Source organism: Pongo abelii, chromosome Y (assembly GCF_028885655.2).
Source record: "Pongo abelii isolate AG06213 chromosome Y, NHGRI_mPonAbe1-v2.0_pri, whole genome shotgun sequence".
Taxonomy (NCBI): Eukaryota; Metazoa; Chordata; class Mammalia; order Primates; family Hominidae; genus Pongo; species Pongo abelii.
Window position 1 is genome coordinate 116059 of NC_072009.2, and position 24022 is coordinate 140080.

General features: G+C 55.2%; 1 protein-coding gene across 3 annotated transcripts in view; it reads right to left on the reverse strand.

Moving 5' to 3' along the window:
• Positions 1–24022, reverse strand: part of LOC129053148 (serine/threonine-protein phosphatase 2A regulatory subunit B'' subunit beta) — a 51982-nt gene that overhangs the window by 23271 nt on the left and 4689 nt on the right. For 2 of the 3 annotated variants that reach the window (XM_054545311.2, XM_054545313.2), the window contains exon 2: positions 3889–4074. In XM_054545311.2, coding sequence (XP_054401286.1) covers positions 3889–4074 — 186 coding nt within the window. Of the gene's footprint in view, positions 1–3888; positions 4075–15185; positions 16241–24022 lie in introns of those variants that run through there. The other variant, XM_054545314.2, reaches the window with a different exon arrangement.

The window sequence follows — 24022 nt, forward strand, 5'->3', positions numbered from 1 at the left end:
AGTATCCACACCCAAGCTCCACAGTATCCACACCCCGCCAGCCACACAGCGAGCTCCACAGTATCCACACCCCGCCAGCCACACCCGAGCTCCACAGTATCCACACCCCGCCAGCCACACGCAAGCTCCACAGTATCCACACCCCGCCAGCCACACGCAAGCTCCACAGTATCCACACCCCGCCAGCCACACGCAAGCTCCACAGTATCCACACCCCGCCAGCCACACGCAAGCTCCACAGTATCCACACCCCGCCAGCCACACGCAAGCTCCAGAGTATCCACACCCCGCCAGCCACACGCAAGCTCCACAGTATCCACACCCCGCCAGCCACACAGCGAGCTCCACAGTATCCACACCACAGGATTTAATCAATCCTCAACACACACATAGCAAAACATCTCGCTGTACCCTATATGTACAAATATTACTTGTCCATTCAAAATAAAATTTAAAATAAAAAAAAAGATGCTGCCAGGAAGAAGTCAGAAACCACAGACAAAATACTCCAAGAGTCCTCATGTGAAATTCTGAGAGAGGCACAACTACAGCGAACGGAAGCACATCTGTGGGTGGCCCCCGGGCCAGGAGAAAAGAGGGGGACTGATGACGCACAAAAGGAGGCACGGGGGAAACCCAGGGCAGGCGACAAGTGGCCGGTCCTGCCTGTGGGGGTGGATACCCAGGTGTGTGCTTTACCAAAACGGGTCAAATTGTACACTTAAAATCGGTGAATCTTAGTGTGTGTAATTATATCTGAATACAGCTCACAAAACAACATATTCAACAAACTAGAAAAAAATGACAGAAGGAAGTGTATGTAAAAAAGATGACCGTAGAAATTCATGAGAGAAAGAACTGGAATAATCTGTAACACTGACAGCTGCTTACTGAAAGAGATATACTAATATTAGTCTGCAGCATGACGGATCAAGAAAGGAACCAGAAACAGATAATTCTGTCAAGAAAGTGTCTACATGATGCAGATACGATAAAGATTTTTTAAATCGTACAAGACAAAAGCTTTAGAGCAATAAATTTCTAAGTTATGCAAAAAATTGTTTTAGAAAAAATGTAAATCATCAAAATAGTCTCAATAAATGAAAACCTTGAATTAGCCAACAAAGTTTGAAGGAAATTAACAAAGAGAAAAAAGTGTGTTTTCCTGCGGGGGCAGCTGAGGGGTGGAGTCTGGTGGAGGTGAAGGAGCTGATGATCCTCAAACGGCTTCAGAGAAAACACAGAGGAGTGAAAATGATGAAAGGGAGGAAATAATGTATGAGATCAGCCCTGACTCACACAGACAGGAACAGCCGGGCTAGGAGAAGGCACACACGGACCTCACTGCACAGCCACGGCTAAGATCCACGGGGGGAACCCCCTTCATCAAGTACAAACTCAAAGTCCCCTCAGACGTGAGTTCTCAAGCAGCCGCCGGGCAAACTCCACACGCCTGACAACACGCCGTGGGCTGTGACTCCAGGCCCTCACTCACTCACTCACTCACGCGACGGGGAGAAGTTGAAACGGCGCAGGCCTCACGTGGGGAAGCCTGATGATGCCAGCGACACCCCTACTTGTTCGTCCCCTGGGCCGGGGGCCCGGCTCACAGAAAACCGTCCCAAAGGCACACGATGGAGACACAGATGGACACCTGCACCTGGCAGCGAGCTGGGCGCCACCGAGACAGGCTCAGCAGCCTTTCGGGGGAGCTGAAGTTTGCCTGCGGCCCCCACACATGCTGGACGCTCACAGGGTTCTGCCGCCACAGCGCGGGTGCATTAAGTCACGAAAGCGCACACCCTGCTGGCCTCTGCCCACAGTCACCGTGGGCGCCTGAGCACCATGCTCTCCACCTGCAGGGCCGGGTCGGTGCGTGCACGGACAGTGGGGCCTGTGGAGGTGTCCCTCGGACTCTTAGCGGTGCAGACACTGCAAGCAACACAACTTCAGTCTCAGAGTTCTCTCCTGCCCCGCTAGGTCTCACCCAGGTCACCCTGCTTCTCTGGGGCATCAAAGACAACGAGAAAACTTGCTTTTTACCACCAAAAGTGACATCCAGCCAACGGACCAAGTTCTTTCAAGTCTTAAAGCCCTTACTACCTTAGACGGCCACGAAGGCCACCGCCACTGCACGTGGAAGCAAGGTCACGCCAAGAACTGAGTCCTGGAAGGAAAACGACATGAAGCGCGCACGTGAGAACCAGGTGCCATGGTGGGGAAGCACTGCGGGGGGTGTGGGGGGGTGCCAGGGCAAGGAAGCACCGCGTGGTGGGGTGACGTGGCAGGAAAGCACCGCGGGGTGGCACCGTGGCGGGGAAGCACCACGGGGGGGGGGGGTACAAACAGCACAAACAGGGACAGACAGAACCTGGACTTATCTGAATGTGTCTGGTTTGTTAGTGTTCACTTTGTAACCATGGAGGTTTTTACATATTTATAAAACAAAACTGTTTAAAATACTTTGAAAACACAATCCCTAATAGAAAAAGGGCGGGGACACTTCTTAATGTGTTCTTTCAGACCCCTATTGCCCTAAAACCAAAACCAGACAAAGGACTCACAAGAAAACTACCAAGCAGTGTCTTCTCTGTAAATCCAGTTGCAAAAATTATTGGAATCCAGCAACATATAAAAAAGATGAGACACAGCGACCATGTGGAATTTATGCCAGGAATGCAAGGTTGGTTTAACATCCAAAACTCAACTCATTTAATAGACTGTATTAATAAGTTAAAAAAACAAAAACTGGCCAGGCGCAGTGGCTCACGCCTGTAATCCCAGCACTTTGGGAGGCCGAGGCAGGCGGATCACTTGAAGTCAGGAGTTCAAGACCAGCCTGGCCAATATGGTGAAACCCCATCTCTACTAAAAATATAAAAATTAGCCGGGCATGGTGGTGCATGCCTATAGTTCCAGCTATTTGGGAGGCTGTGGCAGGAGAATCACTTGAACCCAGAAGGTGGAGGTTGCAGTGAGCCGAGATTACACCACTGCACTCCAGCCTGGGCGACAGAGCAAGACTTCGTCTCAAAACAAACAAGCAAACCCCAAAAACAAAAACCTGCCCACTCCCGAGGATCCCCTTCACAGCTGCAGAGCTGGAGAGGGCTGGGGGGCAGGGGTCTCACCCTGAGGGGCTCACCTGTACCGTGCACCAAGGCTCTGGGGCTCTGACCTGGAGGGGTGGGAGCATCCGCTGCCCAGCAACTCCACCTGGAGGGTAGGAGGCTGGAGACGAGGGCACAGGTCCCTGGAAACACAACCGCCCACCGGGGGTCCAGACACACATCCCTGGTGTAGGTCTTGCCCCGGTAACGCACAGACAACTAAACTGAGCATGCTCGATCTGCGGGCATCCACGCGGTCAGCCTGGAAAGCATGCAGCTGAGAAGGAAAGCAGGCGACGAATGACACACATGGCACCGCAGCACTCAGGGTGAGTCTAGAAATGGGCCCATAGGGCTGCTGCTGGGGGACAGGGATCTACAGCCGCCCAGCCTGGGATGGCTGCTCCTCGGGCAGAAAGGGACACGGCCAGGAAGGTGCAGAACAGCCTCCGAGAGCCCCAAGAGCCAGTGCCACTGGCCCCGGAGGGGAGAGGAGGGGAGGGTGGCACATGACCTCAGGATGAGAATGCAGATGGAATTCCCACTCGCGTTTCAGATGCTTAAGAATTCACACAGCAGCAACCAGACAGCAAACCTCAGACAACTATAACCTCAGAGGAAACCTGGGCCACTCCCGCACACGTGTGACACGTACCCGCCTCGGCCGCTCTGCCTCACTCATGCTCGTGTGACACGCACCCGCCTCGGCCGCTCGGCCTCACCCTCACGTGCCCGCAGTACCACCTCGGCTGCTCCACGTCACACGCGTGACACGCACCTTGGCCACCAGGCCCATGTCGTCCATGGTGGCCCTCTCGTGGGGGAACTGGGCGAAGGTGCTCTCGATCTTGCTGATGACGGCATCCACATTGACGGAGTCCTGCGGGCGTCCTCTGGGGAAGTAGAAGGTCGGAATGCTTTGGCTCGTGGCTGGGGGCAGAGGCTCTTCTTTCCGCGTCTGAACCTGAAGAGTCGACAGACAGCGCTCAGTTAGAACCTGGGAGCATCGAACGCCTTCTTCACCTGGACAACACAAGGGGCTCTCTAGGGCCGACGGTGCTGAGGCCACCTGACCCCAGCCGGGAGAGGACACACTGCAGTCCCTGCGGGGGACCACACACGTACGCCACTGCAGGATCCACCTCCACCCAGGAGGCCACAGGATGCTGCCACGGACCCCACTCTGGGAGGCTGCTCTGTGCCACTGAGCCCCCACCACACTGAGCAGGGCCCTGGGGACAAGGGCAACTATGTGCCCCAGACGCCTGAGAGCCCAGCCAGGACCCACTCCCGATTCCCATGGGCCACACCACTGACCCCACCACACCTGGCAGGGCCCCGGGGAAAAGGGCAGCCATGCACCCCAGACGCCTGAGAGCTCAGACATGGAGAGGCACAAGCGCCGTCCACAGGCAGCCCTGTCCCTGGAGCCCGGAAGACTCACATTCTGAGAGGCAGAGGCAGGGCAGGCAACCACACAGCCAGGCGAAGGGGTCGACCAGCCAGGCGAAGGTACTGCTGCGGACACGTCTCAGCCCCTCACCCAGTGCACAGCCCACGCGAACGGGCTCTTGGCCCCACTCAGCACCAGCACTCCCCTCACCCAGTATATCCACAGGCCCCAGAACACCACTCACTCAAGAGTCTCCTGCTTGCATCTCTACACAACCTGCGAGGTGGACATTTGATCTCATCCCGTGATGTTAAAACACCGCCTGAAACGGTTAACGGCATCTGCAACCGTACTGCATCCTCCTCCATCAACTGCCCAAGGGACGGTGCTGCGTCCTCCGCCACCATCAACTACTGAAGGGACGGGGCTGCATCCTCCTCCATCAGCTGCATCCTCCTCCTCCTCAACTACCGAGGGGATGGGGCCACGTCCTCCTCCATCAACTACCCAGGGGACGGGCTGCGTCCTCCTCCATCAACTACCCAGGGGACGGGCTGCGTCCTCCTCCATCAACTACCCAGGGGATGGGGCTGCATCCTCCCCCATCAACTACCCAGGGGACGGGCTGCGTCCTCCTCCATCAACTACCCAGGGGACGGACTGTGTCCTCCTCCGTCAACTACCCAGGGGATGGGGCTGCATCCTTCCCCATCAACTACCCAGGGGACGGGCTGTGTCCTCCTCCGTCAACTACCCAGGGGATGGGGCTGCATCCTCCCCCATCAACTACCCAGGGGACGGGGCTGCGTCCTCCCCCATCAACTACCCAGGGGACGGGGCTGCGTCCTCCCCCATCAACTACCCAGGGGACGGGGCTGCGTCCTCCCCCATCAACTACCCAGGGGACGGGGCTGCGTCCTCCTCCATCAACTACCCAGGGGATGGGGCTGCGTCCTCCCCCATCAACTACCCAGGGGATGGGGCTGCATCCTCCCCCATCAACTACCCAGGGGACGGGCTGTGTCCTCCTCCATCACCTACCCAGGGGACAGGGCTGTGTCCTCCTCCATCAACTACCCAGGGGACGGGCTGTGTCCTCCTCCATCACCTACCCAGGGGACGGGCTGTGTCCTCCTCTGTCAACTACCCAGGGGACGGACTGTGTCCTCCCCCGTCAACTACCCAGGGGATGGGGCTGCGTCCTCTCCCATCAACTACCCAGGGGACGGGCTGTGTCCTCCTCCGTCAACTACCCAGGGGATGGGGCTGCGTCCTCCCCCATCAACTACCCAGGGGACGGGCTGTGTCCTCCTCCATCACCTACCCAGGGGACAGGGCTGTGTCCTCCTCCACCAACTACCCAGGGGACGGGCTGTGTCCTCCCCCGTCAACTACCCAGGGGACAGGGCTGTGTCCTCCTCCACCAACTACCCAGGGGACGGGCTGTGTCCTCCCCTGTCAACTACCCAGGGGACGGGGCCGCGTCCTCCCCCGTCAACTACCCAGGGGACGGGCTGTGTCCTCCCCCGTCAACTACCCAGGGGATGGGGCTGTGTCCCCCTCCATCAAGTACCCATGGGACGAGGCTGCGTCCTCCTCCACCAACTGCCATGGAGGAGGGGTCTGGGGAGAAAGTCCCCATACCAATGGACCGCAGCTCAGGGCCTTTGCACCCACAATCCTGACTGCCTGGATCAATCCAGGACTGGGTCCAAGCTCCAGTGTCCTCACAGAGAAAACAGCCCACCCTGCTACTCCCACAGGACCCTCACCCCAGGTCACAAGGGTCCCAAAGACAGCGCCCCAACTGTCCCCACCCTGCTGTCCTTACAGGACCCTCACCCAAGGTGAGACTCAGTTGTTTTTCTCTGATCCCCATCTAGGGGAACAGAGGCCGCATCTGTGACCTGCTGCAGAGCAGACTCCCCGCAGTAGGTGCCGACTGAGTGCTCCTTCAGCACAGCTTTACCTGAAGGGCACACCCCTTCCCTGTGAATCAGAACGTAACCTCTGTGTCCTGGGGCAGTAGGTCCCTGCATCTCCCCGAGCCCACGATCCCACAACGCATCTCCCCGAGCCCACGATCCCACAACGCATCTCCCCGAGCCCACGATCCCACAGTGCATCTCCCTGACTCCAAATGCATCTCCCCGAGCCCACAACGCGTTCCCGCAGCAGTGCCTTCCCGTCTCTTGCTGTGGGGGTCCCACTGTGGAGCCTGTGGCTCTCCCCCCTTCATCACGCTGGGTTCACACAGCTCTGCTATTTGGGGTACGGAACTGACCCCGCGAATATTCTGCAGTGAGCTCTCGGGCTCGTGTGTTTGGCAATGTTACAATGACCTGGGCACAAAACCAACCTTCCTGCTGAAAACTGCCAAGAACCCTGGACAGAATAGTTCACACACATCTTCTAGACGGCACCCACAGGCTGGCAGGAAAGAAGGACACCTCAGGCCACAGCTGCCTGGAAGGAGGAACCCGGGGAAGCCCGTGGAGCCTGAACAGGCTCTGCCTTCAGAAGCGTGGGCCGAGCGGGCTCACCTGAAATCTCTCACAGCCTTGCAGAGCTCTGGGGAAGAGGAGGCAAAATGCAGGGTCCTCTGGGGAAGCTCCCAGAACACGTCCCCTTCAGTGGGAAGAATGAGCTCCAAGTAAATCCCCAGCGCGCCTCCGGCCCCAGGAATGAAAGGAAAGTTGCAGCCTTCACCTGGAGCTGCTCGTAGAGCTGGGCAGGGGGAAGTTCTCCCCCGAGAACTGACGGCTACAGGTGACTCTCCTGCAGGTTTGCAAACCAAACTTACGTCACCAGGATGATGCGAAAACCCTCACACTGGCCGGGCACAGTGGCTCATGCCTGCAATCCTGGCGCTTTGGGAGGCTGAAGGGGGCAGGCTGCCTGAGCTGACGAGTTCGAGACCAGCCTGGGCAACGTGGCAAAACTTAATCTCCACTATAAAAAAAAAGAAAATTGAAAAAATTAGCTGGGTGTGGTGGCGCATGCCTGTAATCCCAGCTACTCAGGAGGCTGAGGCAGGAGAATCGCTTCAACCCAGGAGGCAGAGGCTGAGGTGAGCTGAGATCGTGCCACTGTAGCACTTCAGGCTGGGCAACAGAGTGAGACTGTCTCAAAACAAAACAAAAAATTAACCAGATGTGGTGGCAGGCACCTGTAATCCCAGCTACTTGAGAGGCTGAGGCAGGAGAATCGCTTAAACCCGGGAGGCAGAGGCTGCAGTGAGCCGAGACAGCACCACTGAACTACAACCTGAACAACAGAGCAAGAGTCCGTCTCCAAAAAAAAAACCCCTCCAGCCAAAAATGCAAAGTTATTCCCATGCGGGCAGCACCTGGAAGCAGCAAGTTCTTGAGGAAACCCACGACTCAAGAAACCTCCCAAACTCCCAAGAAAAAATGAGCAGTTGACAGTCAAAAAAATCACCAAAATGCCCACAGAAATAAGGCACAATGAATAACAGTCACCAGAAACGGTCCGCAGGGGCTTCCGACTCTGACACTGTTGGGATAGAAAACAAGTGTGCCTCGTGCATTTTAAGAAATGAAAGAGAAGGTTGAAACTACGAGCTAAAAACAAGTAAATTCTAGAGGTTTAACATACGTGAACAGAACCCACACTGGGAGGGGTTACAGAGCAGACGTCATGCAACTTCAGAGAGATGTGCCGAAGTGGGAGAGAGAAGTTAACTGAGTGTTTACTCTGCAGCCCTAAGACCTGGAGAGACGCCAAGGCCTGAGGACCCCCATGAACCCCAGCAAAAGAGGAAAAGAAACCCACTCCTTCACACACAGCAATGAGATTGGAGACCAAAAACAGACCAAATACAACCAACCAACCAAAAAGAAGGGCGACCAGCCAGGTGTGAAGCCTCACGCCTGTCATCCTAGCACTTTGGGAGGCTGAGGTGGGAGGATCACTTGAGGTCAGGAGTTCAAGACCAGCCTGGCCAAACCCAGTCTCTACTAAAAATATAAAAATTAGCCGGGCGTGGTGGTGGGTGCCTGTCATCCCAGCTACTTGAGAGGCTGAGGCAGGAGAATGGCTTAAACCCGGGAGGCGGAGGGTGCGGTGAGCTGAGGTCGCACTACTGTACTCCAGCCTGGGCAACACAGTTAGACTGTCTCAGAACAAAACAATAAAAAAAATTAACCAGGCATGGTGGCGGGCGCCTGTCATCCCAGCTACTTGAGAGGCTGAGGCAGGAGAATGGCTTAAACCCGGGAGGCGGAGGGTGCGGTGAGCTGAGGTCGCACTACTGTACTCCAGCCTGGGTGACAGAGTGAGACTCTGTCTCAAAAAATAAAAAAAGAGTGAGATGAATACTTGGACATTTTTAGCCCCAAATTTACAGAGAGCATGCACCCCATTAACAGACACTCTATGGGGCAAAAGCTGAGGAAACGCAGCAGGGAGAAGCCAAGAGCTCCCAAAGGGAAGGTTGGAATTGAACGAAGGGATGAAGAGCAGGTCAGCGGTAATGAGTGGGAGAACCTCGGTAGCTGAACACATAAATCAGTGATAACAACGTATGTTCAATTTAAAAAAAAAAACTCAATACAACAACAGCCTGTCAGTGACACGGTGACTGGACGAGTGTGAGACGGTTTGTGAGTTGGCGGAAAAGATACTGATTAATATTGGGCTTTGAAAAATTTGGTTGCTGTTCCTTTTTTTTTTTTCTTTAAAGAGACGGGGTCTCGCTATGTTGCTCCGGCTGGTCTTGAACTCCTGGCCTCCAGCGATTCTCCTGCCTCAGCCTCCCAAGGCGCTGGGATCACAGGTGTGAGGCCCCGTGCCCGGCCAGCCGTTGACATTTGTAGGATAAACAGTGAGCTAGTAGAAAGCGTGTACTCCAAATGAGAGAAAAGGTGACCGAGCTGAAACAGCAGGAGACAGACAGTCGAGTCCATCACACGGATGAGCAGGCAACATCGACCTCAATGCACCGAGTGTTCTAGTTACAAGACAAAGGTCTGACTGCAGAAAGAAAACAGCATTCACGTACACGGGAGACACAGAGAACAGAAAGACATGGGCGATATATGTGACTTAAGGACACAGAGGCTACACATTTTTTTGTTTTTTTGAGATGGAAAAAGATAGAGGAGGCAGACAGTAGAGAAAGCTGGTGTCGCTGTATTAACATCCATGAAGTGACACAGGTGATGGATAGACCTGGAGACAGACAGGCCACCAAGGAACGCCGAAGAGGTCAGTCAGGGGAGGACAGGATGACGCTAACTTTATCCGTGCCTGACAACACAGCCTCAGCACTGATCACGTAAACACCACTGGACACAAACTCAGCCCACCAGGAAAGGCAGAGCCCACCCACCTCGGGCACAGATACGGGGAAGGCCGGTACCAGCCACCAACACTGGGAAGGCCAGGACCACCCACCCCGGGCACCGACATGGGGACGGCTGAGCCCACCCACCCCGGGCACTGACGAGGGGAAGGCCGGGACCACCCACCCCGGGCACCGACGGGGGGAAGGCTGGGACCACCCACCCCAGGCACTGACGAGGGGAAGGCCGGGACCACCCACCCGGGCACCGACACAGGACGGCCAGGACCACCCACCCGGGCACCGACACAGGACGGCCAGGACCACCCACCCCGGACACCGACGGGGGGAAGGCTGGGACCACCCACCCCAGGCACTGACACAAGACGGCCGAGCCCACCCACCCTGGGCACCGACGGGGGGAAGGCTGGGACCACCCACCCCGGGCACCGACGGGGGGAAGGCCGGGACCACCCACCCTGGGCACCGACACAGGACGGCCGAGCCCACCCACCCTGGGCACCGACGGGGGGAAGGCTGGGACCACCCACCCTGGGCACCGACACAGGACGGCCGAGCCCACCCACCCTGGGCACCGACGGGGGGAAGGCTGGGACCACCCACCCCGGGCACCGACGGGGGGAAGGCCGGGACCACCCACCCCGGGCACCGACAGGAGGAAGGCCAGGACCACCCACCCCGGGCACCGATGGGGGGAAGCTGGGCCCACCCACCCCGGGCACTAATAGACGAGAGACGGAACAAACAACACAACCACCCCATGCGGGCACAGGAGATTTACAAGTTTAATCTCACGGACAGAAATAGACTCGGCCCCAGCACAGCTGCAGAGCACACATTCTTTTCAACACACACAGCTCACTTGGGAACTGGCCACCTCTCGGGCCGAGCAGCAGGTCGCAGGGGATTCTGAAGGAATCACAGGGACTGCTGCCCTGCCCCGAACGTAGCCGGTGAGGCCAGGCATCAACAGTAAACACAGAAGGAGCAAAAACAGCTGCGTGTGTGTGGAAGAAGAATTCTAAAGCCAGCCGCCTGTTCATTAAAAAGTTCAGACAAACCAGAGAGGCCTGTGGCGGCCAGGTCATCCACTTTAAATCCTCCTCAGTACGTGTACTTTAAAAAGTACTTCGTAAAGCGCCCGTCACCCAAAGCACACTGATAAAGGCGACACCTTGCCTCCCAACAAGCTATTTCTGTTGAGGGCACTGAGAAGGCAGCTCCCTGACTCATCACAATTCCAGAAGTCACAGATACATGTGTCGCCCTTCCAGAGTACACCCACACTTTTGCAAAACACGTCCATATACGACCAAAAACAAAGGCTGAGCCTAACACTGAGGCTGCCCGTTTTTGCGTAGAAGTGCGTGTGCTTGATGGGTGCAGGTGAGTGTACCCCGAGAACACAGGCCACGTGCACCGTGACACATCCTGTCGCGACACCAGCCTCGGGCAGACCCCCGCATGTGCAGCGGGTGCGCACAGCAGGCAGGGCGCGGTGATCAGCAGAAATGACCCTCGCTCCAACGGACACCACGATGAAAGCCACAGAGGAGGTGCCGGAGTAGCAGGGAGCCGGCGGCAGGCACGCTCAGTACAGGCGGCAACGCACAGCCGTGTCTCCAGGAGCCCCCACTCTGCCGCGGGAGGGGGAAACACGGGAGGCTGTCGTATGGGATCAGGGACAGGGGGTTCGGCCAGGACCCACACTCATGGATTCCAGCTGAGCCCCTCGCCCACCCAGATGACAGCCACCCCCTGGAAGGCAGGGCCTGCTGCAAGCTCTGAGCATTCTTCTCGGCCCAGCACTCGACTCCCAGGGACCCTCCGTGAAGGCTGGTAGAGGGCTGTCCGCTATACCTGCAAACCACACGCTGGACGGCTAAACACAGGAGTCAAAAAGGTCAGTGTTTACACAGAGGAGCCGAACATGGACATGAGAGGCCCCGCGTGTGGGTTTAAAAATCCCCTCTCCAGCAAAGAGGGAGAACTGGTGTGGAGGGCTCAACACGGAAACGCAGCAGGTCCAGGTGTCTGAGTTGGCCAGAGCTCACGTGGGCTAACATTCACTCAGACACATGACTGCAGCCGAGCAAGGGGGCCTCGACGGACGCTGAGAGACGTCGGCTGCCCTGGCGCCTGCACCCACGGCTGCAGCGAGGTGTGAGTCTCCACAGAGCTCGGAAGGCTGGGCTGGGGGACGTGGGGATCATTCTGTCCACCAGTCAAGGGGTGACGGTGGATGCCGGGCAACACAGCGAGGGGAGGATCCGGCACCCTCCCTGCGTCCATAAGCCCCTGGCGGATGCTCTTGAGCTTGGTCTTCTGTGTGGACATTCCCACCCGGGCTTCTGTTTCCCGTTAACCCCCCTTGCTGCAGCTCCCTGCCAGGTGGGGAACCCAAGCCCTAACCTTCTCCCTGCCACTGCCCAGGGAGTGGCATCCTGGGCAGCGTCCTGGCCAAACCAAAGGCTGCAAGGGTTTTGGTGACCACTGGCCTTGGAAGGGGAACGGCACATGCCCTGGCGGTGAGAGCAGGAGGTGCGTCAGGGACGCCCAGAGCCCAGGCTGTCACCACGCCGCGGTCAGTTCCAAGTACAGCGGGGCTGCCGCGTAGGGGACGGCGCTTTCAGTCATGCGTGGTGCTGTGCAGGGTCTGTGCGTCCACCCAAAGGACCCCGTGGGGACGCTGGACAGTGTCTGTGTGACCAGGACAGGTGAAGAGGAGCCTGTGTGTGCTGAGTCAGTGTGTGGGGAGCGGGAGAGTCACTCTCCAGGCGGGGAGGGCCAGGCTAGGGCAGCACAGCTGTCCTGGGCTGGGAACAAGGTCTGAGCTGTCCTGCTGTTGCCCGGGGATAGAAGGCCCAAGAATCCCTGGGCAGGAGGCGCAGGCAGTGGCTCCAGCAAGAAAAGCTGGGCCAAGCAGCTGCACGGCTCCGCTCCAGGTACATGCTGGGTCCTACAGTGAGAGCATGAGCCGCGTAACACGCCATCGTCACACGGGAGCCTCCCCGGACCCACGGCGAGAGTACGTGTAACACATTATTGTCACACAGGAGCCTCCCAGGACCCACGGCGTGAATGTGTGCTGTTCCGTTCCCAAGGCCAGCGGTCGCTGAACACCCCCCACCCCCCGAGTTTGGTTTGTCAAGGGAAGTGAGCAGTGGCAGGGAGGAGGGGGAGCTTGGGTTCACCACTTGGGCAGGCAGCACCCACCAGGGGGTTAGTGGGAACAGAAGCCCAGGCGGGACGTTGCACAGTGAGAAGACCAAGCTCAGGAGCACCCGCCAGGGGCTCGTGGGCGTGGCCAACGTTAGTCGCGGAAGGCTGTGCCCGTCAGAGGACCCCTGAAAACAGCACCGTGCTGCCCGGCCGGGAGCGTCCGAGGGCGGAGGCGCGGCACCCCGACACGTCCAGTGGCTCCAACACGGGTGCTCCCTGACAACCCTCCTGAGGGTGTGTCCAAGTGGGGTGGACTCAACAGACAGAGCCCACACTCATGCACGGAGTGAAAGCAGCCAGGAAACGTCCGCTTCTCCCCCAACACCACCCCCACAAATACCCCAAAATACACCTGTGATTCCTCCACCACCCCTCAGACAACATGCATTTCACACATCTGTCCTCACTCCCTAAAAACGTGGAAACCCATTTTCTGTAAAATGAAGCAAACTTCTGTAAACAGAATTCATGATTTCCCAAAAAGTGACTTTTAAAAAATAAACAGTCCTGTTAAAACAATGCAGACTTTGGTGAATGGGCTCAGCCTCCCGGAGGTGCACACACAGGTGCATCGTCACCACAGCCCCCCCCCCCCCCCCCCCCCCCCCAAGAGCCAGGGCCCCGCTGCAGGGCTGAAGGGCTTCCTCATCCAGCCACGTGAGGGCTAATCACCTAATTGAGTCTGCAACCAGCGAGCACGCATCTCCCAGCACCTCCCACCATCTAGAGCAAATCCCGCACAAGGCTGATCTCACTCTTCGCAGGTTAAGAGGATTTTAAAGAAACCAGCCTCGCCCTTACCCACTTACAGGCAAAATGTCAAAACCTGGAAGACAGAGATCAAAAACTCCGAAGGAGTGCAAAAGTTGACATGATCTTACAGAAAAAATTTCAATTAAAATATTAACAGAAAGAAGTGGGTCTTCCTCCCCCTTCAAGCAGGATGCCTTGGTTCAGCTCGATGTTTAGGCCACTAGTTCCAGACTTCTGGAACTGAGTTTGAAAAGTGTGTCTGATGTGCCACGTGGGTGTAAGGCGCCTGCCATGCACACCCTGCCTGGATGAGATTCGGATCAGATTCGGGCGCAGCCAAACCCTAAATTCTCAAATTATACCTGGATTGTCACAGGAAGAGTCTTACACGTTTAAATCACATGGTACTCGTAAAACTAACTTATACAATATACACGGGGTACAGACACACATTTTACTTCCCTGAGCACTTATGAGAACTGAGATTAAATTTCAAAGCCAGCTGGGGTGGAGGCTCACGCCCCTACTCCCAGCACTTTGGAAGGCCCAGGTGGGCGATCACCTGAGGTCAGGAGTTCAAGCCCAGCCTGGCCAACATGGTGAAACCCCGTCTCTACTAAAAATGCAAAAATTAGCTGGTCATGGTGGTGCACGCCTGTAATCCCAGCTACACGGGAGGCTGAGGCAGGAGAATCACTTGAACCCAGGAGGTGGAGGTTGCAGTAAGCCGAGATAGTGCCGCTGCACTCCAGCCTGGGCAACAGAGAGGCTCCGTCTCAAATAAATAAATATAAATAAATTTCAAAGCCAGTGAGTTACTGAATAAAACCACGCTGCATAAATAGTCCGGTATGTGAGTGATATCTCAACCGACTCTTAAGTTAGCCAGTGGGAAGGAATGCTGGGTATTGCAATAACGCTGGAGAAGTTTCACCCACCCGACGCCTTTACGAAGGGTGAAGGAGTTTCCCGATGTTTATTACCAGCAATGCAAGATATTATTTAAATTAAAAATCTGTCTGCAGCGAACCCTCCCAGGCGCTGACGGCTCTCACCCCCCTTGGTTGATCACAGCAAGGCGCGCACTCACAGCCAAAACTCCCGGGAAAGGAGCGGGTGCTGTTTTCAAAGCCCGGTTTTCCTAACAAGCTTGGCACCGCTTCCCACAGAGCAGCACCCGGTTTTCGGCGGCGTGCGGCCCGAGCGGGTCCCCTGCGCCCACAACTGGCCCTGAAAATCTGGCGTTTGGGCCCCGCCACGCGACAACGGGTGCACGGCCAGCAGCGGCGAGCGGGAGCCCGCGCGGGGCCGGGAGGGCAGGGCTCGCCGGGCCGGGAGGCCTCGCCCGGTGTCGGGCAGCCGCGGGGCGCGCGGGGCTGACCTGCTGGAAGGCCTTCAGCCGCTTCTTGAACCGAGAGGGCAGCACGAAGTCGCAGCCGCGGGCCAGCGAGGCCAGCTCCTGGCGCAGGTCGGGGTCCTGGCGCAGCGAGCGCTCGCGGAGCCGCATGCCGTCGGCGCGCAGGGCTCTCCGCGGGCCAGGCCGGGCGCCGCGCTCTCGAGGCAGGGCCGGGCCGGGGCCGGCGGGGCGCTGCAGGCGTGGCCCGGGCTCAGCGCGCTCCATGCGTCGCCCGCCAGGCGCTCTGGGGCCGGGGCCCGCGCCGCGCGCATTCCTCAAGCTGAGGAGGGCGCATGGCGCCGGGGGTGGGGGCGGCCGCCCCTCCCGACCCGCGACTGTGCAGACCCGGCTGCTCTCCTCTCCTCCTTCTCCGCTCCCCGCACTGCCCTCCGCTCCCTCTGGTCCTCTTCTCTCCTCTCCTCTCCCTGTTCGCTCCGGGCTGGGCCGTCCGGCCGGGCAAGGGGGCGCTTTCTGCACGGCGGCAGCCGTCACGTGGCTCGCCCTGGAGCGCGCATCAACAGGTCCCCGAGAGGAGAGCCTGGGCGGAGCGCGCATCAACAGGTCCCGGAGAGGAGAGCCTGGGGACGGCCTCGGGGACCCAGGCGAAGGCGCTCCCCGCGAGAAGTGAGGTCCCCCCCACGACAACACCAGAGCTGGCTGCAGGCTCGGTGCCGGCTCCGGCTCGCCCCTCCAGAGCACAGGGCACGCCAGGTGCAGCTGCGCCTCCACAAACACACGCACTGCAGCCCCAGCATCCTGGCAGCCCGGCATCAAAGCGCGCCGGCATCTCCGCCCCTCCCCAAACTTCAGGAGTTTCTAGAATACAGCTAAGCTGCAGTGGGCATCCAGGATCTCGTCTTCTCTGCCACTGCTCACTGTGATAACTGCGCGTGTTTGCAATCGTATTTAGAACAAGAAAAGAGGGGCGGTGGAAAAGGGGGACGGGCAACTTTAAATGAGGATGAGCTGACAGTCCGGGGGCCTGCACCTTCATCCCACCGGGAAGGAGACAGGATACCTTCGGGCTGAGGGTCAGAAACTGGCCACATCCCTGCCAGGCTGGACGCTGTCAGCAGAAGGCCTCCCGGGTCCCCGATCAGGAAGGTCCTGCGTGACCGCCTGCGTCTGTTACAGTCAATGAACCTCCTCGGACGGGTCACTATCACCCCGAGTCAACAGCGTGCACTGGGCTCTCCCACTGCTGCACGCTCTGTTGAGTCTGGAAAAACGCAGGATGACACGGATCTACCACTGTGGGGTCACGCAGAGGAGTTGCCCTGCCTCGAAAAACGTCTGTGTGGCACCGACGCACCCCTCCCTCCCTCCTAACCCCAGCAAGCCCCGATCTGTTTCCTGTCTCCATCGTTTTCCTTTTTCCGAGTGTCCTAGACTTGGAACCAGCAGTCTGCAGCCATCTCAGAATGGCCCTTTCTTCTCCTGCAACCTTCCACACCACCTCTGCTGCCCACCAGAGCCCCCCACCCGCAAGGCCCCTTCCAACTCTTCTTAGGGGTACGCCCCTCTCCACTTCCTTCTCTTCCACCTCCTTCCCTTCTCCAGCCATCCCCTGATCCCTCCATCCTTCTCACTTCCTTACTGTCCTTGAGGATTCAGAGGTCGGCCTCTGACCCCCTGTAAGTCTCCAAACGGAAGCTTAAAGACAGCACCAGAGACAATGTGCTCAAACCACCAGGAGACGATTTAAACAAGTGCACCCAGTAACCCACGACGCGGGGCGCAAACTCACAGGGCAGAGGTGCCGCCCAGTCACCCACGATGCGGGGCGCAAACTCACAGGGCAGAGGTGCCGCCCCTTCAGTTCAGATCAGCACTACACACGGACGGCCTCCCAAACGCAGCTAGGGGAACCAGATTGGGAGCCAACCTCCTGTGATCTCCCTCCGAAAGTCAAAGATCAAACCCAAAACGCGGGGAAGCGAGCCAAGGGAGGCGCGATCCTCACACTCAGGCAACACGCCCTGTCCTGCCACGCCGGGTGACACACACCCCTGCAGACTTTACTGCCAGGTTTCCTCTTTCCGTACAAGACTTTTGGAACACAGCCAGGCACAGTGGCTCATGCCTGTAATCCCAGCACTTTGGGAGGCTGAGGCGGGCAGATCATGAGGTCAAGAGTTCGAGACCAGCCAGGCCAACATAGTGAAACCCTGTCTCTACTAAAAATACAAAATTAGCTGGGTGTGGTGGCAGGCGCCTGTAATCCCAGCTACTTGGGAGGCTGAGGGAGGAGAGTTGCTTGAACTCGGAAGGCGGAGCTTGCAGTGAGCCAAGATAGCGCCATTGCACTGCAGCCTGGGGGACAAGAGTGAGACTTCGTCTCAAAAAGAAAAAAAAAAAAAAAAGGAAGAAAAAAAGACTTTTGGAACACAGCCTCAAAATCCTGAAGTGCACACACACAGAGATGTAAAGACTCTGACCTAGAGCCCTCAAACCACCTCTGGACGCAGCCCCACTGCCTCCCTGGAGCCCCTATGTCCTGTACCGATGCAGAACCCGCACCACCCACCCCCAATGCAGCCACAGGGCTGTCTACACGGGATGGGGGAGGGACAGGGCCGTCCACACTCGACAGAGCCCCCACGGGGCTGTCCATCCACTACCGTGTACAGGGACGGGGCTGTCCACACCCGGTGGGGCCGCCTCGGGGCTGTCTATCCATTACCGTGTATAGGGATGGGCCGTCCACACCCGGTGGGGCCGCCACGGGGCTGTCTATCCACTACCGTGTACAGGGACAGGCCGTCCACACACCCCAAATTCCTACTCTGATGAGACAACATTGCCATCTGGGCCGATGAAGGCCCTCACGGCACCCGAATCTCCACTGTCCTTCTCCCGTCGGGACACAATCATACCATCAACCTCTAAAGCTCCTAAAATGCCCAGAAGACCTTTATGCAAATTTTCATAAAAATCTCTTCACTTTTCATTCTCACTAAACATACATTTGTTCAGACGGCTTGTTTTAGGGTAAAAATGTGTCTTCCATGAGCAAACACAATGGCTTTTGTGAAATCCTAGATTTGAAAGGCTTAGGAAGGCGACCTGCCCTTTGTGAGAAAACGTTTTTCTGAACATCCAAAGCTAAAAGCATAGCTAGTAACAGGCAAACCCATGAGACATGAAGATGGCCCAGAATCCTGTCCTCACCCTGCAGGTGCTGTCTGCAGAGCACGGCTTCCTCCCTGTTTCGAAGGCCCTGAGAGGACAGGCTCCAGCGGATTCAAAACCCGTCCACCTCACCTCAGGAAAACGGCATGGTTCTCTCTGTCAACAGAAGGGGAGGGAGGGAGGAGGCTCTTTACACAGTTTCCATGGTTGCAGATTCTCGGAGGTTCCAAGAAGGGTTCTGGACACCTTCCTTCCTCCTCACAACGAGACTCTCATCGGTGCCCACTATGAAAACGTGAATAGGTTGTTGTTACGAAGGCAGTGAAAACTGAACGCGGACAGGCACGGACCTGATACAAAAGCTACTGTCCCTGGGCAAGCTCACGGCTCCCGCACAAAACCTTCAGAAACCCTGAGCTCCTGCCCTGAGGGTTCTGGGTGCTTTTCTGTCTTACAACATGCTTGTTAAGAAATTCTAATGAAACGTTAAGATAAGCACACCTGTATGTATATGCACCTGTGTGTATGCACCTGTGTGTGTGTATGCACCTATGTGTGTATGTGTGTGTATGCACCTATGTACCCACCTGTGTGTGTATGCACCTATGTATGTGTGTGTGTGGACCTATGTATGTGTATGCACCTATGTGTGTATGTGTGTATGCACCTGTGCGTGTGTATGGACCTAAGTATGTGTGTATGTGTGTGTATGCACCTGTGTATGCACCTGTGTGCATGCACCTATGTGTGTGTGTGCATGCACCTATGTATGTGTGTGTATGCACCTATGTATGTGTGTGTATGCACCTATGTGTGTGTGTGTATGCACCTGTGTGTGTGTGTTTGCACCTATGTGTGTGTGTGTTTGCACCTATGTGTGTGTGTGCACCTATGTATGTGTGTGTGTGCACCTATGTATGTGTGTGTGTGCACCTATGTATGTGTGTGTATGCACCTATGTATGTGTGTGTTTGCACCTATGTGTGTGTGTGTTTGCACCTATGTGTGTGTGTGCACCTATGTATGTGTGTGTGTGCACCTATGTATGTGTGTGTGTGTACCTATGTACGTGTGTGTATGCACCTATGTACGTGTGTGTATGCACCTATGTGTGTGTGTGTATGCACCTATGTGTGTGTGTGTATGCACCTGTGTGCATGCACCTATGTATGTGTGTGTATGCACCTATGTATGTGTGTGTATGCACCTATGTATGTGTGTATGCACCTATGTGTGTGTGTATGCACCTATGTATGTGTGTGTATGCACCTATGTATGTGTGTGTATGCACCTATATGTGTGTGTATGCACCTGTGTGTGTGTGTATGCACCTGTGTGTGTGTATGCACCTATGTGTGTGTATGCACCTATGTATGTGTGTGTATGCACCTATGTATGTGTGTGTATGCACCTATGTATGTGTGTGTATGCACCTATGTGTGTGTGTGTATGCACCTGTGCGTGTGTATGGACCTAAGTATGTGTGTGTGTGTATGCACCTATGTATGTGTGTATGCACCTATGTATGTGTGTGTATGCACCTATGTGTGTATGTGTGTATGCACCTGTGCGTGTGTATGGACCTAAGTATGTGTGTATGTGTGTGTATGCACCTGTGTATGCACCTGTGTGCATGCACCTATGTATGTGTGTGTATGCACCTATGTGTGTGTGTATGCACCTATGTATGTGTGTGTATGCACCTATGTGTGTATGTGTGTATGCACCTGTGCGTGTGTATGGACCTAAGTATGTGTGTATGTGTGTGTATGCACCTGTGTGCATGCACCTATGTATGTGTGTGTATGCACCTATGTGTGTGTGTATGCACCTATGTGTGTGTGATGCACATGCACGCGTTTACCTCCAAACACCCTGTTCTAATGCTCTAGAATGCTGGCACCCAGTCTGATAAAAATCACAGGTTAGGTGGATACCAAAACTACCGAGTAGCTTCCAGTAATTAGAGAAGAACTAAATAAACAGATAGAAATTTAATCAAGGAGGTGCAAGACGTGTACCCGGGGAAGTACACAACGTTGCTGAACGAAACCCAAATGAATGGAAAGTCCTTTGTTTGTGGATTGGAAAATACTGTTAAGGTATCAATTATCCTAAATTGATCCACAGATTCAAAGCAATCCCAGTCAAAATTCCAACAGACTTTTCTTGCTGGAAAGCAATTTTTAAAGAACAGGCTTGGACTCACAGTATCTACTTTCAAAATCTGCTAGAAAGTTACACTAATCTGGAAAGTGCCATGAAGGTGAGGGGATGCACATACAGCAATGGGATGGAAATAATAATAAACCAGACGTACGTACTCAACTGAATTTCAACAACACAATTCCATGGGGGGAGAAAAGACTGTTCAATATATGGTGCTGGGGTTATCCAGATACCTCACCTCATACCACACAGAAAAACTGACCTGAACTGGATCACAGGCCAAAACGCAATCTAAAACCACACAGCTTTCTCAAGATAAATAGTAGAAAATCTTTGACACCTTGCGGTATGCAAACATTTTGTAATAAGACACAAAAAATAAGAGTCATAAAAGAAAAAAGTTGAAAAACTAAACACTTTTGCTCTTTGAAAGACACTGAAGAAAACAAAAAGCAAGCCGGACTCGAGAGAAATAGGCGCACACCACATTGTCTTACCAAGGACTTGCCAACAGTTGTACGTAAAGAGCTCTCGCAACTCAGTGAAAACATAAGGCAATTTAAAATGCAAACACACAACCTGAACAGACGCTTCACAGTGGAAACCACATAAATGGAAAATAAGCACCTGAAGATCCCTCGGCGTTACCAGGCCGCAAGGAAATGCAATCAAAATCATGCAGTACTGGCCGGGTGTGGTTGCCCTCGTCTATCATCCCAGCACTCTGGGAGGCTGGGGCAGGTGGATCACCTGAGGTCAGGAGTTCGAGACCAGCCTGTCCAACATAGTGAAACCCCATCTCTACTAAAAATACAAAATTAGCTGGGCATGGTGGCAGGCGTCTGTCATCCCAGCTACTCAGGAGGCTGAGAGGGGTGGATCACCTGAGGTCAGGAGTTCAAGACTAGCCTGACCAACATAGTGAAACCCCATCTCTACTAAAAATACAAAATTAGCTGGGCGTGGTGGCGGGCGCCTATAATCCCAGCTACTCGGGAGGCTGAGGCAGGAAAATCACTTGAACTGCAGGAGGTGGAGGTTGTAGTGAGCCGAGATCGCACCATTGCACTGTAGCCTGGGCGACAAGAGCGAAACTCCATCTCAAAAAAAAAAAAAAAAAAAAAAAAGCAGCTCATCCACATGAGGTTGTTACTTCCCCTTGTAAGAACTTACTTTAAAGATGAATTTAGGGTACCCCTTAGCAGAAGCACCCTGGCTTGCAGCATCAGCCCATCAATACTGGCATTTTCTTTCTTTTTTTTTTTTTAGAGACAGGGTTTCACTTTGTTGCCCTGGCAGGAGTGCAGTGGCACAAACACAGCTCACTGCAGCCTCGAACTCCTGGGATCCTCCTGCCTCAGCCTCACAAGCAGGTGGGACTTCAGGTAGTAACCACTATGCCTGGCTGATTTTACTATTTCATATAGATGGGGGAGTCTCGCTATGTTGCCCAGGCTGGGCTCAAACTCCTGGCCTCAAGTGATCCTCCCTCCTCGGCCTCCCGAAGTGCTGAGATTGAGCCACTGCAGCCAGCCAATGCTCACATTTTCTAATTTGTACCAGTTTCTCTTCCCCAAAGACAGGAGGGAGCCACTGCAAGCACCCCTTTCAAACACAGAATGCAATGTCTCTGCTCAGTAACGATGAAGGCATAGGTAACGTAAAACAGCCACAGCAGCGCTGGTTACGTCTGCTTTGGATGCACTACGTGATGTTTTCACAATGGGCATGCCGTTCCTTTCACCCTTGGCTGGGGAGTTCAATGGACCTAGCGTGAACCCTCCTGACAGCTCATACTCCATTCTGTACATGTGTGGGTGAGAAAAAGCTGCTTTATTTGTGAAAATGTCTTCCTCTGACCCCAGCATCGCCCCTCCCCAGCCAGAGTTTGTAGCGTGGAACTGCATCCTTCACTGTTAACGTGGTCTCGCGTATTCTGTATACTGAATGGACAGGAACAAGCTCGTCTTTTTTTTTTTTTTTTTTGAGACGGAGTCTCGCTCTGTCGCCCAGGCTGGAGTGCAGTGGTACCATCTCGGCTCACTGCAAGCTCCGCTACCCGGGTTCACACCATTCTCCTGCCTCAGCCTCCGGAGTAGCTGGGACTGCAGGCGCCCAACACCGCGCCCAGCTAATTTTTTGTATCTTTAGTAGAGACGGGGTTTCACTGTGTTAGCCAGGATGGTCTCGATCTCCTGACCTTGTGATCCGCCCGCCTCGGCCTCCCAAAGTGCTGGGATTACAGCGTGAGCCAACGCGCCTGGCCCAAGCTCATCTTTTTTGTCCCAATGAACAGACATATCCTTCTAAGTTATTCACTTCTTGAGACTCAGCTGAAGTAAGCCATAGGTTCCAAACACGTAGACATGTTTAAGGCAAACTTTCAGTCCCAAACAAGGTCAGTCACTGCTTTTTGAAAACTCTTGGCATCTCCTAAGTGCAGAATCCTGCACCCTGCACACCCCAGCCGCCACGCCATGGTCCACAAGCGTCCTTCCTTCTGCTTCTCCCGTCAGACCACTCCAGTCGCTCAACGTGACCTGAACATCTTATCCTTTTTCTTTTCTTTTTTTTTTTTTTTGAGACACAGTCTCACTCTGTTGTCCAGGCTGGAGTGCAGTGGCACAATCTCGGCTCACTGCGACCTCCGCCTCCCAGGTTCAAGTGACTCTCCTGCCTCAGCCTCCCGAGTGGTGGGGATTACAGGCATGTACCACCACATCAGCTAATTTTTGTATTTTTAGTAGAGACGGGGTTTCACCATGTTGGCCAGGTTGATCTCCAACTCCTGACCTCAGGTGATCCACCTGTCTTGGCCTCCCAAAGTGCTAGGATTACAGGTGTGAGCGACTGAGCCTGGTCTCATTTTCACACTCTGCCTGTCATCCCTCCCGGAATGGCCTCCCTTGGTCCTGCCCCCCATACTCAATAAACTCAGTGCATTTCCCAAGTTGCACTACTCACTTCCTCCTCAAAACTTTCTCCAGGAGAGAAATGACGTCTCTCTGCTTTCAACACCTTTGGAACTTAATTTCCACTTGTTAGAGGCTTATTGCCTGATTTACAGAATATATCATCCTCTCACGCGCACCCAAATGGCCTTGTCTGCACAGACCTGACCTTCCATCAATATTCCCAACCCTAGGAGAATTCATGCAAAGTCACACAATTCAAGCATTTACCTTAGTGTCTGGCTGTCATTCAACACGTTTAAGGACAAAATGGCAGGTCATTAGCGATCCCACTGAGAAAGCAAGCCATGGAGGGAAACCATCATTACTAGCGCACGCTTCTTAAGTCCTGGCCCTCCTCTCACATACAATCTCCTCAGTAAATGAGGCATTTGGGCAAGAGTTCCTAAGGTGCTTCAGGTTTTGCAGCTCACTGGGAAAGTGCATTGGGCCGGAGCTCAAGAGATGCGTCCTGGGGCCCTGAGTCCCCTCCTGGATCGGGGTCTGGAGGGCCTGAGCCAGACGGTCTCCAAGCTGCCTCCAGCTCTAGTTCACATTTTCATCAACACG